Source organism: Mus pahari, chromosome 13, assembly GCF_900095145.1.
Source record: "Mus pahari chromosome 13, PAHARI_EIJ_v1.1, whole genome shotgun sequence".
NCBI lineage: Eukaryota > Metazoa > Chordata > Mammalia > Rodentia > Muridae > Mus > Mus pahari.
Window position 1 is genome coordinate 76,079,918 of NC_034602.1, and position 12,831 is coordinate 76,092,748.

A 12,831-nucleotide genomic window follows, 5' to 3' on the forward strand; every position below is an offset into this window, starting at 1 on the left:
TTTTTTTTTTTTTTTTTTTTTTTTTTTTTTTTTTGGGTTTTCAAGGCAGGGTTTCTCTGTGTAGCCTTGGCTGTCCTGGAACTCACTCTGTAGACCAGGCTGGCCTTGAACTCAGTAATCCGCCTGCCTCTGCCTCCGGATATTGGGTATTCTTACTCTGCCTTTATACTTCTGGTGATTAAATCTATGTGTATATTTTGTTGGCTGTGGGATTTTAGTTCTTTGAATGTTTTGAATTGATGAAGTTGCTAGAAAAAATATGTATTGAGCAAAACCAGTTATTAATGAAGCTACTTCTGAAAAAGCAGGATGTAGTCGTGTACCATTTATTTCACCAACCTTGACTATCGTTTGGGTAATTTATTTGTGATGTGGCTTCATTAGTTTGATACTCGTTATAGCCAGGTAATTGAGGTCTTAGTGGTGCTGCTTTCCAATTTTAGTTTTTCCTTTTAGCTGACATGTGCTTGTGACATTTTATGAGTAATCTGTGCTCCATAGTATGCCTTTGGTAAGCAATGTAGTAAATATATTTGTGACTTAAAATTATTTTCAACTCTGTGGTTCACAAAAAGTGTAATTCTTTTTAAGTTAAGGAATACTTTTATTAGTTTTTTTGGAGATAGCTAGGTTTTGAAAGGGCTCTCTGTAGAGGATTATATACCCTACCACTATAAGTGTTTCTTTATATTTTTGTCATGTTCACTGTTGATATATTTATACTGTACTGAAGTGTACATCCTTAAAAGATTTTACAAAGTAATATACGTTATGCTGTTTCAAATCTAGGCGTGAATTACCCTTTACTAAGTCAGCTCATCTTACCAATCCCTGGAATGAACATAAGCCAGTAAAGATTGGACGCGATGGACAGGTTTGTTTAATCTTTAATGAATGTTAATCAGCTGTTGTATAGACCTTTATTAAAAGATACTTTCAGCCAGGCATGGTGGTGCATGCCTTTAATCCCAGTACTTGGGAGGCAGAGGCAGGCAGATTTCTGAGTTCGAGGCCAGCCTGGTCTACAGAGTGAGTTCCAGGACAGCCAGGGCTACACAAACCCTGTCTCAAAAAACAAAACAAAACAAAACAAAGAAGATACTTTCAAATTTGTCTGAAAAATATGAATTGTGAAAACCAGAATATTTTGGGAAATTGCTGATTCCTATGGTTGTGACTGCCTAGGAAGATATTTATTAATATTGATACTCGGGTAAATGGTATTTGCACTAATAAACTGAAGTGAAGGTGAGAAGTGGCCTAGTTTTGTAGTTTTTCATTATAAAAATTTAATATATAGAACATAAATCTGCATTTTCCTTTTGCATGGGACATACTATTGTATGTATCATTCTGATTTTAGTATATGTGCTGATGAAGCAAGAACTCCAATTCCTAAAGTTTTATAGTAATAGTTTTAGGATTGTCACTAGTATGTCTGATTTTTTTATTTTTCTTTCTAAATAGAAAGTTGCCCTCTGAAAACACATATATACACTTACACATACATATATTTTAAAGTCTGCAAATTAAATTTTATGTGTGTAGTGACTTAAACCCATACTTTTCATTCTTATAGTTCCCTTATGTGGTTTGATGCCAACAGTTAATTCATATTATTTCTATTTCTTGTAAGTTAAATGTTGATATTTAAAAGTAACAACTTTGTCTAAGCTTGTAGGCTAGTCTGTCTCTGTAGGTATTCAGTTCTGACTCTGACATAATCTTTCTTTTTAAGACGACTTACATTTTTATATTTTATGCAAATCGTTTTTGGATAGAATGGAATAGAATATGAGTTTTAAGCGGCTTCACTTGTAGTTTCTACTCTTCAGATACATGAAGCACTTTGCAGTGGTTTTTGTAAACCTGTAAGTTTATTAGAATCTGGTTTATTTTAGCTCCTTGGGAAAAAGTCTTTGAAGTCAGTGTTTTGTTTTGTACATGATTAATTGCTGTTTTAATATTCCAGGAAATTGAACTTGAATGTGGAACCCAGCTTTGTCTTCTCTTTCCCCCTGATGAAAGTATTGACTTGTATCAGCTCATTCATAAAATGCGTCACAAGAGAAGAATGCATTCTCAGCCTCGATCAAGAGGACGTCCATCCCGTCGAGAACCAGTCCGGGATGTGGGAAGGTTAGAAACGTTCTTTGGACTGATAATAGGCACATGTATCGGGATAACATGATGGAGGAATGTGATTCGTCAAAAGTTTGTCCTGCGGTAAAGAAGAAAGAGAAAATCCTCAAATCAAGCTGCATGGACTAGTTTGTGGCTTCATTGAGGATTTCACATGGTCACCTTGGTCTCATTTTTTTCAAGAGGAAAATGGGGATCTTTCCTAATGCAGAAAAAATAATTTACTAACAAGTGATGACCAGTTTAGACTAGATAGTACTCTAATAATACAGCAAGTGAAATGAGGTAGGCATTTTGTTGCTAAGAACAGGCTAGAAAGGAGGAAGAGGAGGAAGTCATTATTTGCAAAAATTGTTAATATTTTATAAAGCCCTTTCTTTCAGGTGTGTCTCTGGATAAGCCTTACCACATATGGGACTTTTATAAAGGATCACTAATATTTTTTGAGAAGATGACGCCTCACTTAGAGGATAAAATGTTTTAAGTTATTTCATATTCAAGAGGAGCATTATTGGGACTGTTTCCAATTTTGTCACCGTGATGTGTAAACCCCATTGCCACATATTCTGTAACATGTGCCCAGTGAATTCACACATCCTGCTGAGCTTCTGAAAACAATAGGTTCTTTCCAAAGGGGATCAAGTGGCCCTGGGAGACCCGGCAACAAACCAAAACGAAGGGCTGTTGCTGTGTCTGTTTACAACTTTTCCAGATGCTGGCAGTACCTGTGGACTTAAAGTGTTTTTTAGAGGATCGCCATGGTTATTGATCACTACCTTATGAACTAAACAGCATTTTCCAGAAAAAGGGGGTTTAACTTGTTACAGAATTGGAGAGAAGTCTTTGAAAAGAACTGATTTAAGCCCTTCTACCCAACACCTTCCCCTGTATAGATTTGCATACAGCTAATCTAAAGTATTCTGCTAAAGACTATTGGATGTGTGGTTGATGGGATGAAACCTTTGGTTAAGTTTCCTTTTTGCTGGAAACAACCTGTGGTAGGTACAGATAATCCAACAGGAGTCCCATTTCTTTGAGCTTAAAAAGGACTTTGTCGAGTAGGTAGGAAACCTGGCAGAGCCCCTTACTTTTGGCCTAAAAGGACTGATCACCAAGATGTCTTTTCAAGTTTAAGCTAAGAGGTTTCCAGTGCAATACAGTAAATACAAGTGAAGTTTTTCCTCAGTTTTGCAATGGACTGCAAACTATACTTATAACACCACTACACCTCTCAAGCCTGCCAGGGCCTCCATTTATGTATGTGGCTTACAGTCAGTAGTTGGACTACTATATGAACTGTTACTATCATGTTTTATACCGGTCGTAAATGCACTCCCCAAACTACAAGAAAGCGGTATGTTTATTTTATAAACCAGTTTTTAATTTTCTTAGTATTATTTATTGTAGATGCAACTGTTTTTATTCTGTTGGGGTGGGTGGTACTTGGCTTGCTGGATTTAACTGCAGTTTGAGTGGTTTGGTGCAAAAGTTAATGAGAACATTCAATATTTAGAGAGCTGAAAAATTATTGATGTTTGGTTATTATATACTATATATTTGAAACTAATAGTAAAAGGATTATGTTTAATTCCTAAATGTTTTGGAACTTTTTGTTTTGTCTAGCTCTTATTAAATGCTAAGTAAAGTGTATTTTATGTTGTATTGCTATACTAGTTATCAAGGTTTATGAAAGACAATGAAGAACAGCCCTCAGCAAATTAACAGCACCTTTTAAAGTTTGAGCTAGTGTTATGAACTCTGTTAAAACTTACTACATAACAATTCATGAGAGCCGTTTTAAAAGTCATTGTCTCTGGAAAAATTACCTTAATTACTAATGTATTAAAGAAAGTAATGTTACTGAGATGCTAGTTTTTCAAGTAACATTTTTAAAACTTCCTGTTACATAGCTTTATTAAATTTAAAACTTTCTGTATAATATGAATACTAGTTTTGTGTAAAGCAGAGGGATCATTTAAGACTTCTTAACCTTGTTTATTTAGATTTGTTTAGATTGAATCTAAACTTACAGTATCTATATACATTTCAGACCTAACTATTGCATAATTGCTGGTGTGGTTTTCCTTCTGTTGTTACCTGAATGGTGACATTTGGGAAACTTTGACTTGTTAAAGAACTGCTCATATATGTTTAGACTACTAAAATGTGTTTTACAGGGTTGAATTAGATAATTCTTGAGGTTGTCTTTTAGTGTGAGATTACAGAGAGATCTACTCCAGCAGTATGTGTAAGGTTTGACTTTGAGGAATTAAAATTTAAGAACTTTTAAGTTGTTCACCAAAAATTAATGGCGGTTTCTTTTAGGACGCCCTGGGCTATTCTTTGTACTCATCTCTGTCAAACTCTTGCTTTGCTGTTTGTTTTACCAGCTGTTTTTGGTTTAATTTCTAATGTGTCTAATTTGTGTAGGCGTCGACCAGAAGATTATGATATTCATAACAGCAGAAAGAAACCAAGGATTGACTATCCCCCTGAGTTTCACCAGAGACCAGGTTAATATTTTATAATCCTGAAGATTATTTGACTTAAAATGATTAAAACAACAAAAACTTTCAGTAGGTTTAAAAGAGACTACTTTACCTTAGGAAATCCTTACTAGTTCTAATTAGTAGTTCTTCCCTACCATGTTTAGATTGTTCAATCCACTTCATTGAGTCATAATTACTTGAAATTGCTGTCTTTGCAAAAAATGGAAGTTGATCTGTACATGTGTAAGATGTAGGAAAACAATTTTGATGTGCTTTCTGTTCCTTATGATACATAGTGTTTCCTGTCATATGCAGCATTAATTGGAAATCAAAACAGAAATTAGGCCTTTAAAAAAAATAAACTTGATATCATTTTGGAGAGTGATGTTAAACACTTGGCTTGTTATCCAAGTGTAAAAGTTTTAAGTTAGAGTGTTGTTCATTGGGATTAAAGAAGGGGTATGTTTAAATTGCAGTCATGGACAGTGGTTTACAGAAGTACATTTTTTTTCTATGGGAGGCAATTGTGTTCCATTTAGACAAATACTTTGCCTAGTAATAGAGCCAGTCAGACATTTTTGTATATTAGTTTGCTGGACCCTCTCTAAAGGAAACTGGAGGGTGGAGTAGATACTTGTTTTGTTACTTGATTCTTAGAATATATATATATATATATATATATATATATATATATATATATATATATATATACACACACACACACACACACACACACACACACATACATACTCATTTTTGCAAATTTTGTCCTTTGGAGTCTTCATTGTTTAAAACTTAGCTTTAGCTGTAAGCTCTCAAGGTGAAACATTCTTTAAAGGCCATTCTGCTGCAGTGTCCTCAAGCAAGTTCACATGTACACTCAAGTTAGTTCTCTGTCCTTCAGACAGAGGATACATGTGAAAATCTCTGTAGTAGTTGAATGATAACATCCTTTAAAGTATATTCCTGGGAAGAGGTGAAACAAGGGTAAGGAAGGTTTAATTATAATGCCCTAGTAAAAACATAAAGTTTGATTTATTAAAATGCTTGATGTTTGAACAGGGTATTTAAAGGATCCCCGATACCAGGAAGTTGACAGGTAAGTTGGGTTCACTCTTGCTTAGCTTTGAATTACATTCTTGGAACTAGTTTATGAATTACCTGAATTTAGTTTCACAAATCTTATTCCCAACAGACGATTTTCAGGAGTTCGTCGAGATGTGTTTTTAAATGGGGTAAGCATTAAATTTTACATAATTAAAGATAGGGTCTGATTTTTTTTTTAATTTCCCCAATTTTGATATTGTTGACAATGTCATCTTCTATTTTAGTCCTACAATGATTATGTGAGGGAATTTCATAACATGGGACCACCACCTCCTTGGCAAGGAATGGTTTGTATTGCTCTATTTTTTTCATCTGTTTTATATTACTCTCACTTCATTTTGCAGTGTCTAATATTTTAAATACTTACTCAGAATGTGATACCTGTCCACTAAGAGATAAAACAAGAATATAGTTTATATTGATAAGTATGTAAAGCGTGCCATGGTAATAGTATTAAGTTCTTCCCTGGGTGTTTAGATTTATTCTCCCATCTTTCTCTAACACTTTGACCAAGTTCTATGATAACATCTGTTTATTCTGTTCATAGAATTTACTGACCATTCATATATTCTTTGGCATATCTGAGAGATGAGTGTGCAAGGAAGGATGCTTGTTTTGCATATATGTTGATAAATGAACAGTTATGTTCATATCATAGAGTTTAGCTTCCAGTAAAATGTTAACTTAGTAGGGTTGTGTAGAAGATAATTTCATTAAATGTGGTTTCTAATTGTACTTGATGTGATAGAGAATTCATTTAAAATAAGACAAATCTGAGATTTAATCTTCTATTTTAAAGGACATTTGATATTATAGTTTATTTTGAGAGTATATTTTGAGACGATAAGGCTACCTGGAAACAGTTTCTAAGAAGTAAAATTTTGTAGTTGAAGTACTTCCTCATTTTACTTTTAAATGCTGTTAGATGACCTCTTACCTTTCTTTGGCTTCATATCAGGCATGGTTTTATGGTATCTTGTACATATAAGTTAATTTTGAAAATCTTTGAATCCGAAATATTAAGATTAGCTTGACACTAAAATAATCTATCATATGCCCTTTCTTAATTTTATAATGGCATCTTAAAATTACTTTAATTATTGGTGTTTTTGTGGACATAGGCATGCCATACACAGATGTATGGGTCCTTGGATGGAACTCAGGCCATCATGCCTGGCAGTAGGTGTTTTTAGCCTGTTGAGCCATCTTACCAGCCCCTATATTGACAGTTTTAAAGTTACATTAGCTCTTAGACTTTATTTTGGAGATTTATGAGAATCTGATTCCGGAGCCCAGGGTACTGCAATTGTATCTCAGCTGTATGTATACTTCTTTTATGACCCTTTCTGTAGTGTGATGGTAGGCTAGGCTAGTTGCCTAATCTCTTGGCTTTCTTTTCTATAATTTAGGGTTAATATAAATTTGCTATATTATGCTAGATGTAAGGTGCTTAAAAACGTGCTTTGGTTTTAATAAGCACCATGTGTTTTTTATTTTAGAATTTAAATAATACAAGTAACAAGGTAGAAATATTAGAGTATGTCTTTATTCATATTTTGCTTTTAACAAAAAGGCCATTTTGGGAAGCCTTAATGATTTCAATTCATTTGAAATAGTAGTGGAGAAACTGTTTGGGATTGGTGTAATTTTGGAATAGAAGTTCTAAGAATGGATTTGTTAACAAGGATATTTGGTAGATTTTTATGTAGATGATCTTTCTTTTTTAGCCTCCTTACCCGGGAATAGAACAACCTCCACACCATCCTTACTACCAGCACCATGCCCCACCTCCTCAAGCCCACCCCCCTTACTCAGGACACCATCCGGTACCACATGAAGCAAGATACAGAGATAAACGAGTAGTAAGTGCACAAGAAGGCAGAGGTGTGAGGGAACTACTTAGAATTTCTGTAGGTAATTTGCATATGGGCACATACTAGATTTTGATGAACCATTTGTAGTCTTACTGCAGACTCAATATTAATTCTTCACTTGTTTTTATTAAAAGTAGCCTATCATGTCCTTATGGAGTATATAAATTTGTATTTCAAATTTCTTAAGTTGAACTACTGTGTGTGTTTGTATATACATATATATACACATTTGTACATATATAGGCATTGTAGAAATATACAGGATATTCTTATGCTTGGATCTTAGTTGTTATTAGCGATGCAATTCAAAATTGCTGCCATAATTTTTTCCAAATCTCTAAATTTTCTAAGATGGTAAATTTTAAGGTAACTTCTAAATCATGTATTTTTTGCGAAGTTATTTAAAACTAGTAACCAAGCAACTAGCTTCATCTGTCCTTGAGAAGGCTCTAGTAATACTATGGAGCCAACATCAAAATATTAAATACAGAATAATCATTCCCTTTTAGTAATTGGTTCTGATTGTCCATAATGACAACTCTCTTTATGACCACTTCAAGGTAGAATGGATGAATGTTTTGCAGTTTCTGCGCTTTCAGAAGTGTAGGGCTGTTTGATTAAGACTAATTTTCTGCTAAAATGTATTTTTTCATGTAAATGGTACTTGATGGGATGGTATGCCCATACACATTGAAGTTAGGTAACTTTGGTAGTTTAACGTTAAAGATGAAGAATATACATATTACAAAGAGTTGGTCAAAACAGTAATTTCATATCCTTTTTTTGAGAATTTTTGTGGCTTATTTTTTAACTCAAGAAAGTTCATTAAAGTAAATCTTTTTAACATTCTGTAAACCAGTTTAGTGATTCTAATACTGCTAGAGTGAAAAGTGACAGAATTTTTGTCAAAATTTATGGCTTACATAAGGTAGAAAGATTTACCTAAAGTAAAAAGTACATAGAGATGCCTTACATAAATTTGTTTATAAATGCTATTGATGCATTTATGAAAGAAAACGAAACTGGTAGCAATATTTGAAAAAGGAAGTCAATCCAAGAATAGTGCAGTTTACTTTCTCTTGCAAACAAATTATATTTTATGGGCCTTTATTAGTTAAAACATGCAGTCCATGTTTATAATATATTAACATTTTACTAAAAATGAATGATAGTGGGGAATGTGTTCTGAATCTTGTTTTATATACATTTAAGCTGACTTTTGAAAATGCACCACACTCAGAAAAGATGACCTGAAAGGTAGAGCAGGCAGGCATCTAGCTTAGACATGGCCTCCACGTTGTCTTGCATCTCCTTCATGCTTGTGCCTTACCCTGCTTTCTCTTCATCCTTTAAAATGCAGTGTTGCTTTATGTGGGATAGGTTTCCAGTCTTTCTGAAATATAATTTCTTATGGCTCAAAAGTACAGTTTCCTGTAGTTCGCCAGATTTCTGAAATTTTTTTGAATTTCTTAAATTACTATTAACAATAATAATATGTAAGAAATTTTTGAGCCTATGATTTCCTAGTTTCACAGTTTGCTGTTTTGTTTTGTAGAATGGCAGGACATGAAAAGGTGTGTTGCACAAAGGATGGTATTTAGTGTAGTTGCTAGTGTGTTGTAGGGATGGGAGTGAGTGAACAAGGATGGTTATGACTGAGCTGTTTATTATATCTTACTAAGGAATCAAATGGAAAGTCTTCAAGTGGAATAGGAAATTACAGGAGTACACGTAAGGGTTTTTAACTTTCATATAAAGTTTTGCTTTGCTGATCTGTTTTCTCCTTTTTCCTAGCATGACTATGATATGAGGGTTGATGATTTCCTTCGCCGCACGCAAGCTGTTGTCAGTGGTCGGAGAAGTAGACCTCGAGAAAGAGATCGGGAGCGAGAGCGAGACCGCCCTAGAGATAACAGAAGAGATAGAGAGCGAGACAGAGGTCGTGATCGAGAAAGAGAGAGAGAAAGAATATGTGATCGGGACAGAGACCGAGGGGAGAGAGGTCGTTATCGAAGATAATGTGCTTTTGGAAGCACTAACTGAAGATAAAGAAAATATTGTATTTTTTTTGTGTGTGTTTACAAGTAGTAAATTTATTTTCAGCTGTCTACTTAAAGCTCATTGTGTAGAAGGATTTATTATCACCTTTGTTCCAAGCATGCAGTAGAATAAGAACTGGAAAACTCAGATCCGCCAAAAAATGCACAGTTGACAGTTGAGTTGACTCTCTTACTGGGGCAGAATGGAACAGTCCAAGAATGTAGATATTGATTCATTCTCCATAAATGTTCTTTTTACAGTGTATTCATCCTAGAGTTATTTTGTTTGTTTGTTTTCCTTCTTTTGGACCTTGGTCAATAACTGCCATAGAATTTCGCTTTGTGTTTCTATAGGTAGCTGCTCACGGTTCGTAAAAATAATGCTGCTATCAAGTATGCAAATATGGAAGTATAATGGTTTGACTATATGGCAGTGTTGTAGCAGCCTCGGTTTTTCCTCTTTCCTCCTTTTTTTTTTAAACCTATAAAGTCACTTTTCTTTTTTTTAAGTCTTCAATGATGAGAGCAATATTAAGAAGACATTGCTATCTAATTTTTAATCTTTTTAAAATAAAAAGTTCCTATGTTCAGTAGCATGGTTAATGCTATTGTTTAGCCTCCCTTTTAAACTGTACATTGGCTTGGAATGTTTTGCGTGTGTGGCAGCAGAAGATAACCCCACATTCTACATTGCTACTGTTTTGTATGAAATAAATTGATAAAGATTGACACTAACTTGCTGAATTTCCTTGTCTGATTGCATAAGCATGTCAATACATTCTTTCCTATATAAAATCCCATGGAGTGGCATTATGTTGATAATTTAGTTTGTATTTATACATCTGATATTTTGGATCCACCATATTTTAGGGTTTTTTTGTTTATTTGTTTTCATCGTGTATGTCTGAATTTTTTTATACAGTTTTCTCTTTTCTTTTTTTCACATTTCTGCCAATCCTTGTAACAATCCTCTAACCACATAAGAAAAAGTTGATAAAAAGTGGTTTCTTTTTTCCTTTTTTGCATTTTAATTTCTTGATTTGAACCTGAAGTTCAGTCTGTATGAAATTGACTGTCTAAACTTTGGGACTGTGAATTTTGGCAGTTTTCTTTTTTACAGTATTGAACTTAGAGTTACAAAGTCAATACATGGGTTTGTGTTTTAAGTAAGGCTGCAGAGAACAGAGGAGCTTCAGTATTGTAAAGTATAACTTTGGCGTATCTTCCTATACGCGTAAATTCTGTTTACCAATTTCAGCATTAAAGGTTGTGCAGTTATTAAATGAAGGGGTGATGAGTCTGAAAGAGTATTTAACTTAATGTAACTAGTTGGTGATGTTAAGTCGTGTCATTCATTTCCTGTTAGTAATTTTACACATAAGATATATTCTATTCATCCCTCTTCCTTCCTCTTGTCCACCTGCCCATTTTCCTCTAGTCTCCACCTCACTTTTCACAACTTTCTGTTTTGGTGACCCCACTCAGTTATTTTATTCCATCAGGTAGTTGCACATTGTAGTAATGTCTACAATCTTCCAAGTCCTTAACCACCAAATACTTGATTAGATGCAATCATCAGAAATGTTTTTTTTTTTAATTAATACTCCTACAAAACTAGTAGGCAATATTAAAGTTCTTTCCTGATGGTAAAATGGGGTTGTAAATCACATTGAACACACTGCATTGCACACTTTTGTGCTGTTGTATACCAACTGACTACATCTTGTATAATTCTGATCTCTAATTAGACTTGGACAGCAGGTTCATGTTCCCATAGAAGTTTTTTCATTGCTAGTGAAGTAGAATTTAGGAATATCTCTAAAATGATGAGCAGATATTCATACTTATTGTTTTAAGGATTAACTGTCATCTTCAGGCTTCATTAGTCATGGCCTTTCTTAAAAGTCCATCTATTGATAAGCTCTATATTTTGTGTGTTAGCTTCTCCTGGTGATTATCATTTCTAATCCCAACACAAAGTAGTCCAGAGGCAAAGGATTGCCAGCAGTTTAAAGGCAGCCAGGGCAGAAAAGTGTTGAGTAGTCTAAAAGTCTGTTTTATTTTTGAGACATGGTCTAACTAGGTAGCACGGCTCTAGACCAGGCTGGCTATAAAATCCAATATCCACCTACCTGTCTTTTCAGAAGTTTTGGGATTAAAGATAATGCCTGCTTGCTTTAAAAGCCTTTTCAGTGAGCAATTTTGTTTACATTTAAAAGTATATATCCATACAATGGTTCATCTAGTTAGTAATTATTACCTCTTATTTGCCATCTTTTGGGAAGAACATTTACCATGCATTTAAAAGCAGTCTTTTGCTTAAGCACACAGCATATCACTGTTGTGCATTGTATTTGTCAAGCTTGGTTCTTTGATCTAACTGTCCATGTGAAACCCTTATTTCAGTCATGAAGGTCAATTTTGACAGAATAAGAGTATGTAGTAGTAGCCTTTTGCTTTATATAGTCTAACTAGAGGCTTCAGTTAGTGTTTTAGCTCCCAAGAGGCTTAATGGTTCAGGAATGTGAGCTGACTTTAGTCCCTTCCACCCTTGCTTCAGATGGAAATACTTGTATCAGCTGGTTTATGAATCAGCAAAAGTACCTAGTTTCAAGGATTAGAGGTTGAAATTGTGGTTCAAAATTAAGTGGTTTTTGTGACAGCGTTAAATTCTGTATTTCATGACTATAGAAGTCATTTTTTTCTGTAACCTGTGCAAGAATATAGGAACTTTTAACATTTAAAAAATTTATTGTTTCAGTAACACCATTTAAAAGTGAAGTAATCATGGAAACCACCTTTGTGGGGCTTCTTTTTCTTTTTCTTTTTTTGCATAGGTTGGTGGTTTTAGAAGAGCTCTTACCAACTTACTAACAGTTGTAACAGTAAATTTACTCACTTCTTATAATATAGCCTTCATTTTCAAATTTGTTTACTTTGATTAAATTATCCCCCTGTTCCTGAACCAGCATCATTCAGGAATATCCCACTGTGATTCTGAACTGATCAGTACAGTGATCCCACTCTCTCAGGAACTCAAGGGTTTTCTCTGCCAGAGCTTGGCTGAGGACTAGTCAGGCAAGTGACATGCTGGGGAAATCAGAATTGTTGGGGATGCTTTACTTACTCTGAGGATATAATAGAAGACACACTTTGTCCTTGGCAATATAATATATGAAT

The 12,831-nt window shown here is 34.3% G+C and overlaps 1 protein-coding gene across 6 annotated transcripts in view; it reads left to right on the plus strand.

Moving 5' to 3' along the window:
- Positions 1-10,386, plus strand: part of Ythdc1 (YTH domain containing 1) — a 33,314-nt gene extending 22,928 nt beyond the window's left edge. For 4 of the 6 annotated variants that reach the window (XM_021210262.2, XM_029545123.1, XM_021210264.2 and 1 more), the window contains 8 exons: positions 790-874; positions 1,973-2,139; positions 4,573-4,655; positions 5,694-5,730; positions 5,827-5,866; positions 5,963-6,025; positions 7,466-7,600; positions 9,407-10,386. In XM_021210262.2, the coding sequence (XP_021065921.1) occupies positions 790-874; positions 1,973-2,139; positions 4,573-4,655; positions 5,694-5,730; positions 5,827-5,866; positions 5,963-6,025; positions 7,466-7,600; positions 9,407-9,631 (835 nt within the window). In that variant the 3' untranslated portion in view covers positions 9,632-10,386. Of the gene's footprint in view, positions 1-789; positions 875-1,972; positions 2,140-4,572; positions 4,656-5,693; positions 5,731-5,802; positions 5,867-5,962; positions 6,026-7,465; positions 7,601-9,406 lie in introns of all 6 variants that reach the window. The other 2 variants (XM_029545122.1, XM_021210263.2) reach the window with 1 other exon arrangement.
- Positions 10,387-12,831: the final 2,445 nt, after the last annotated feature.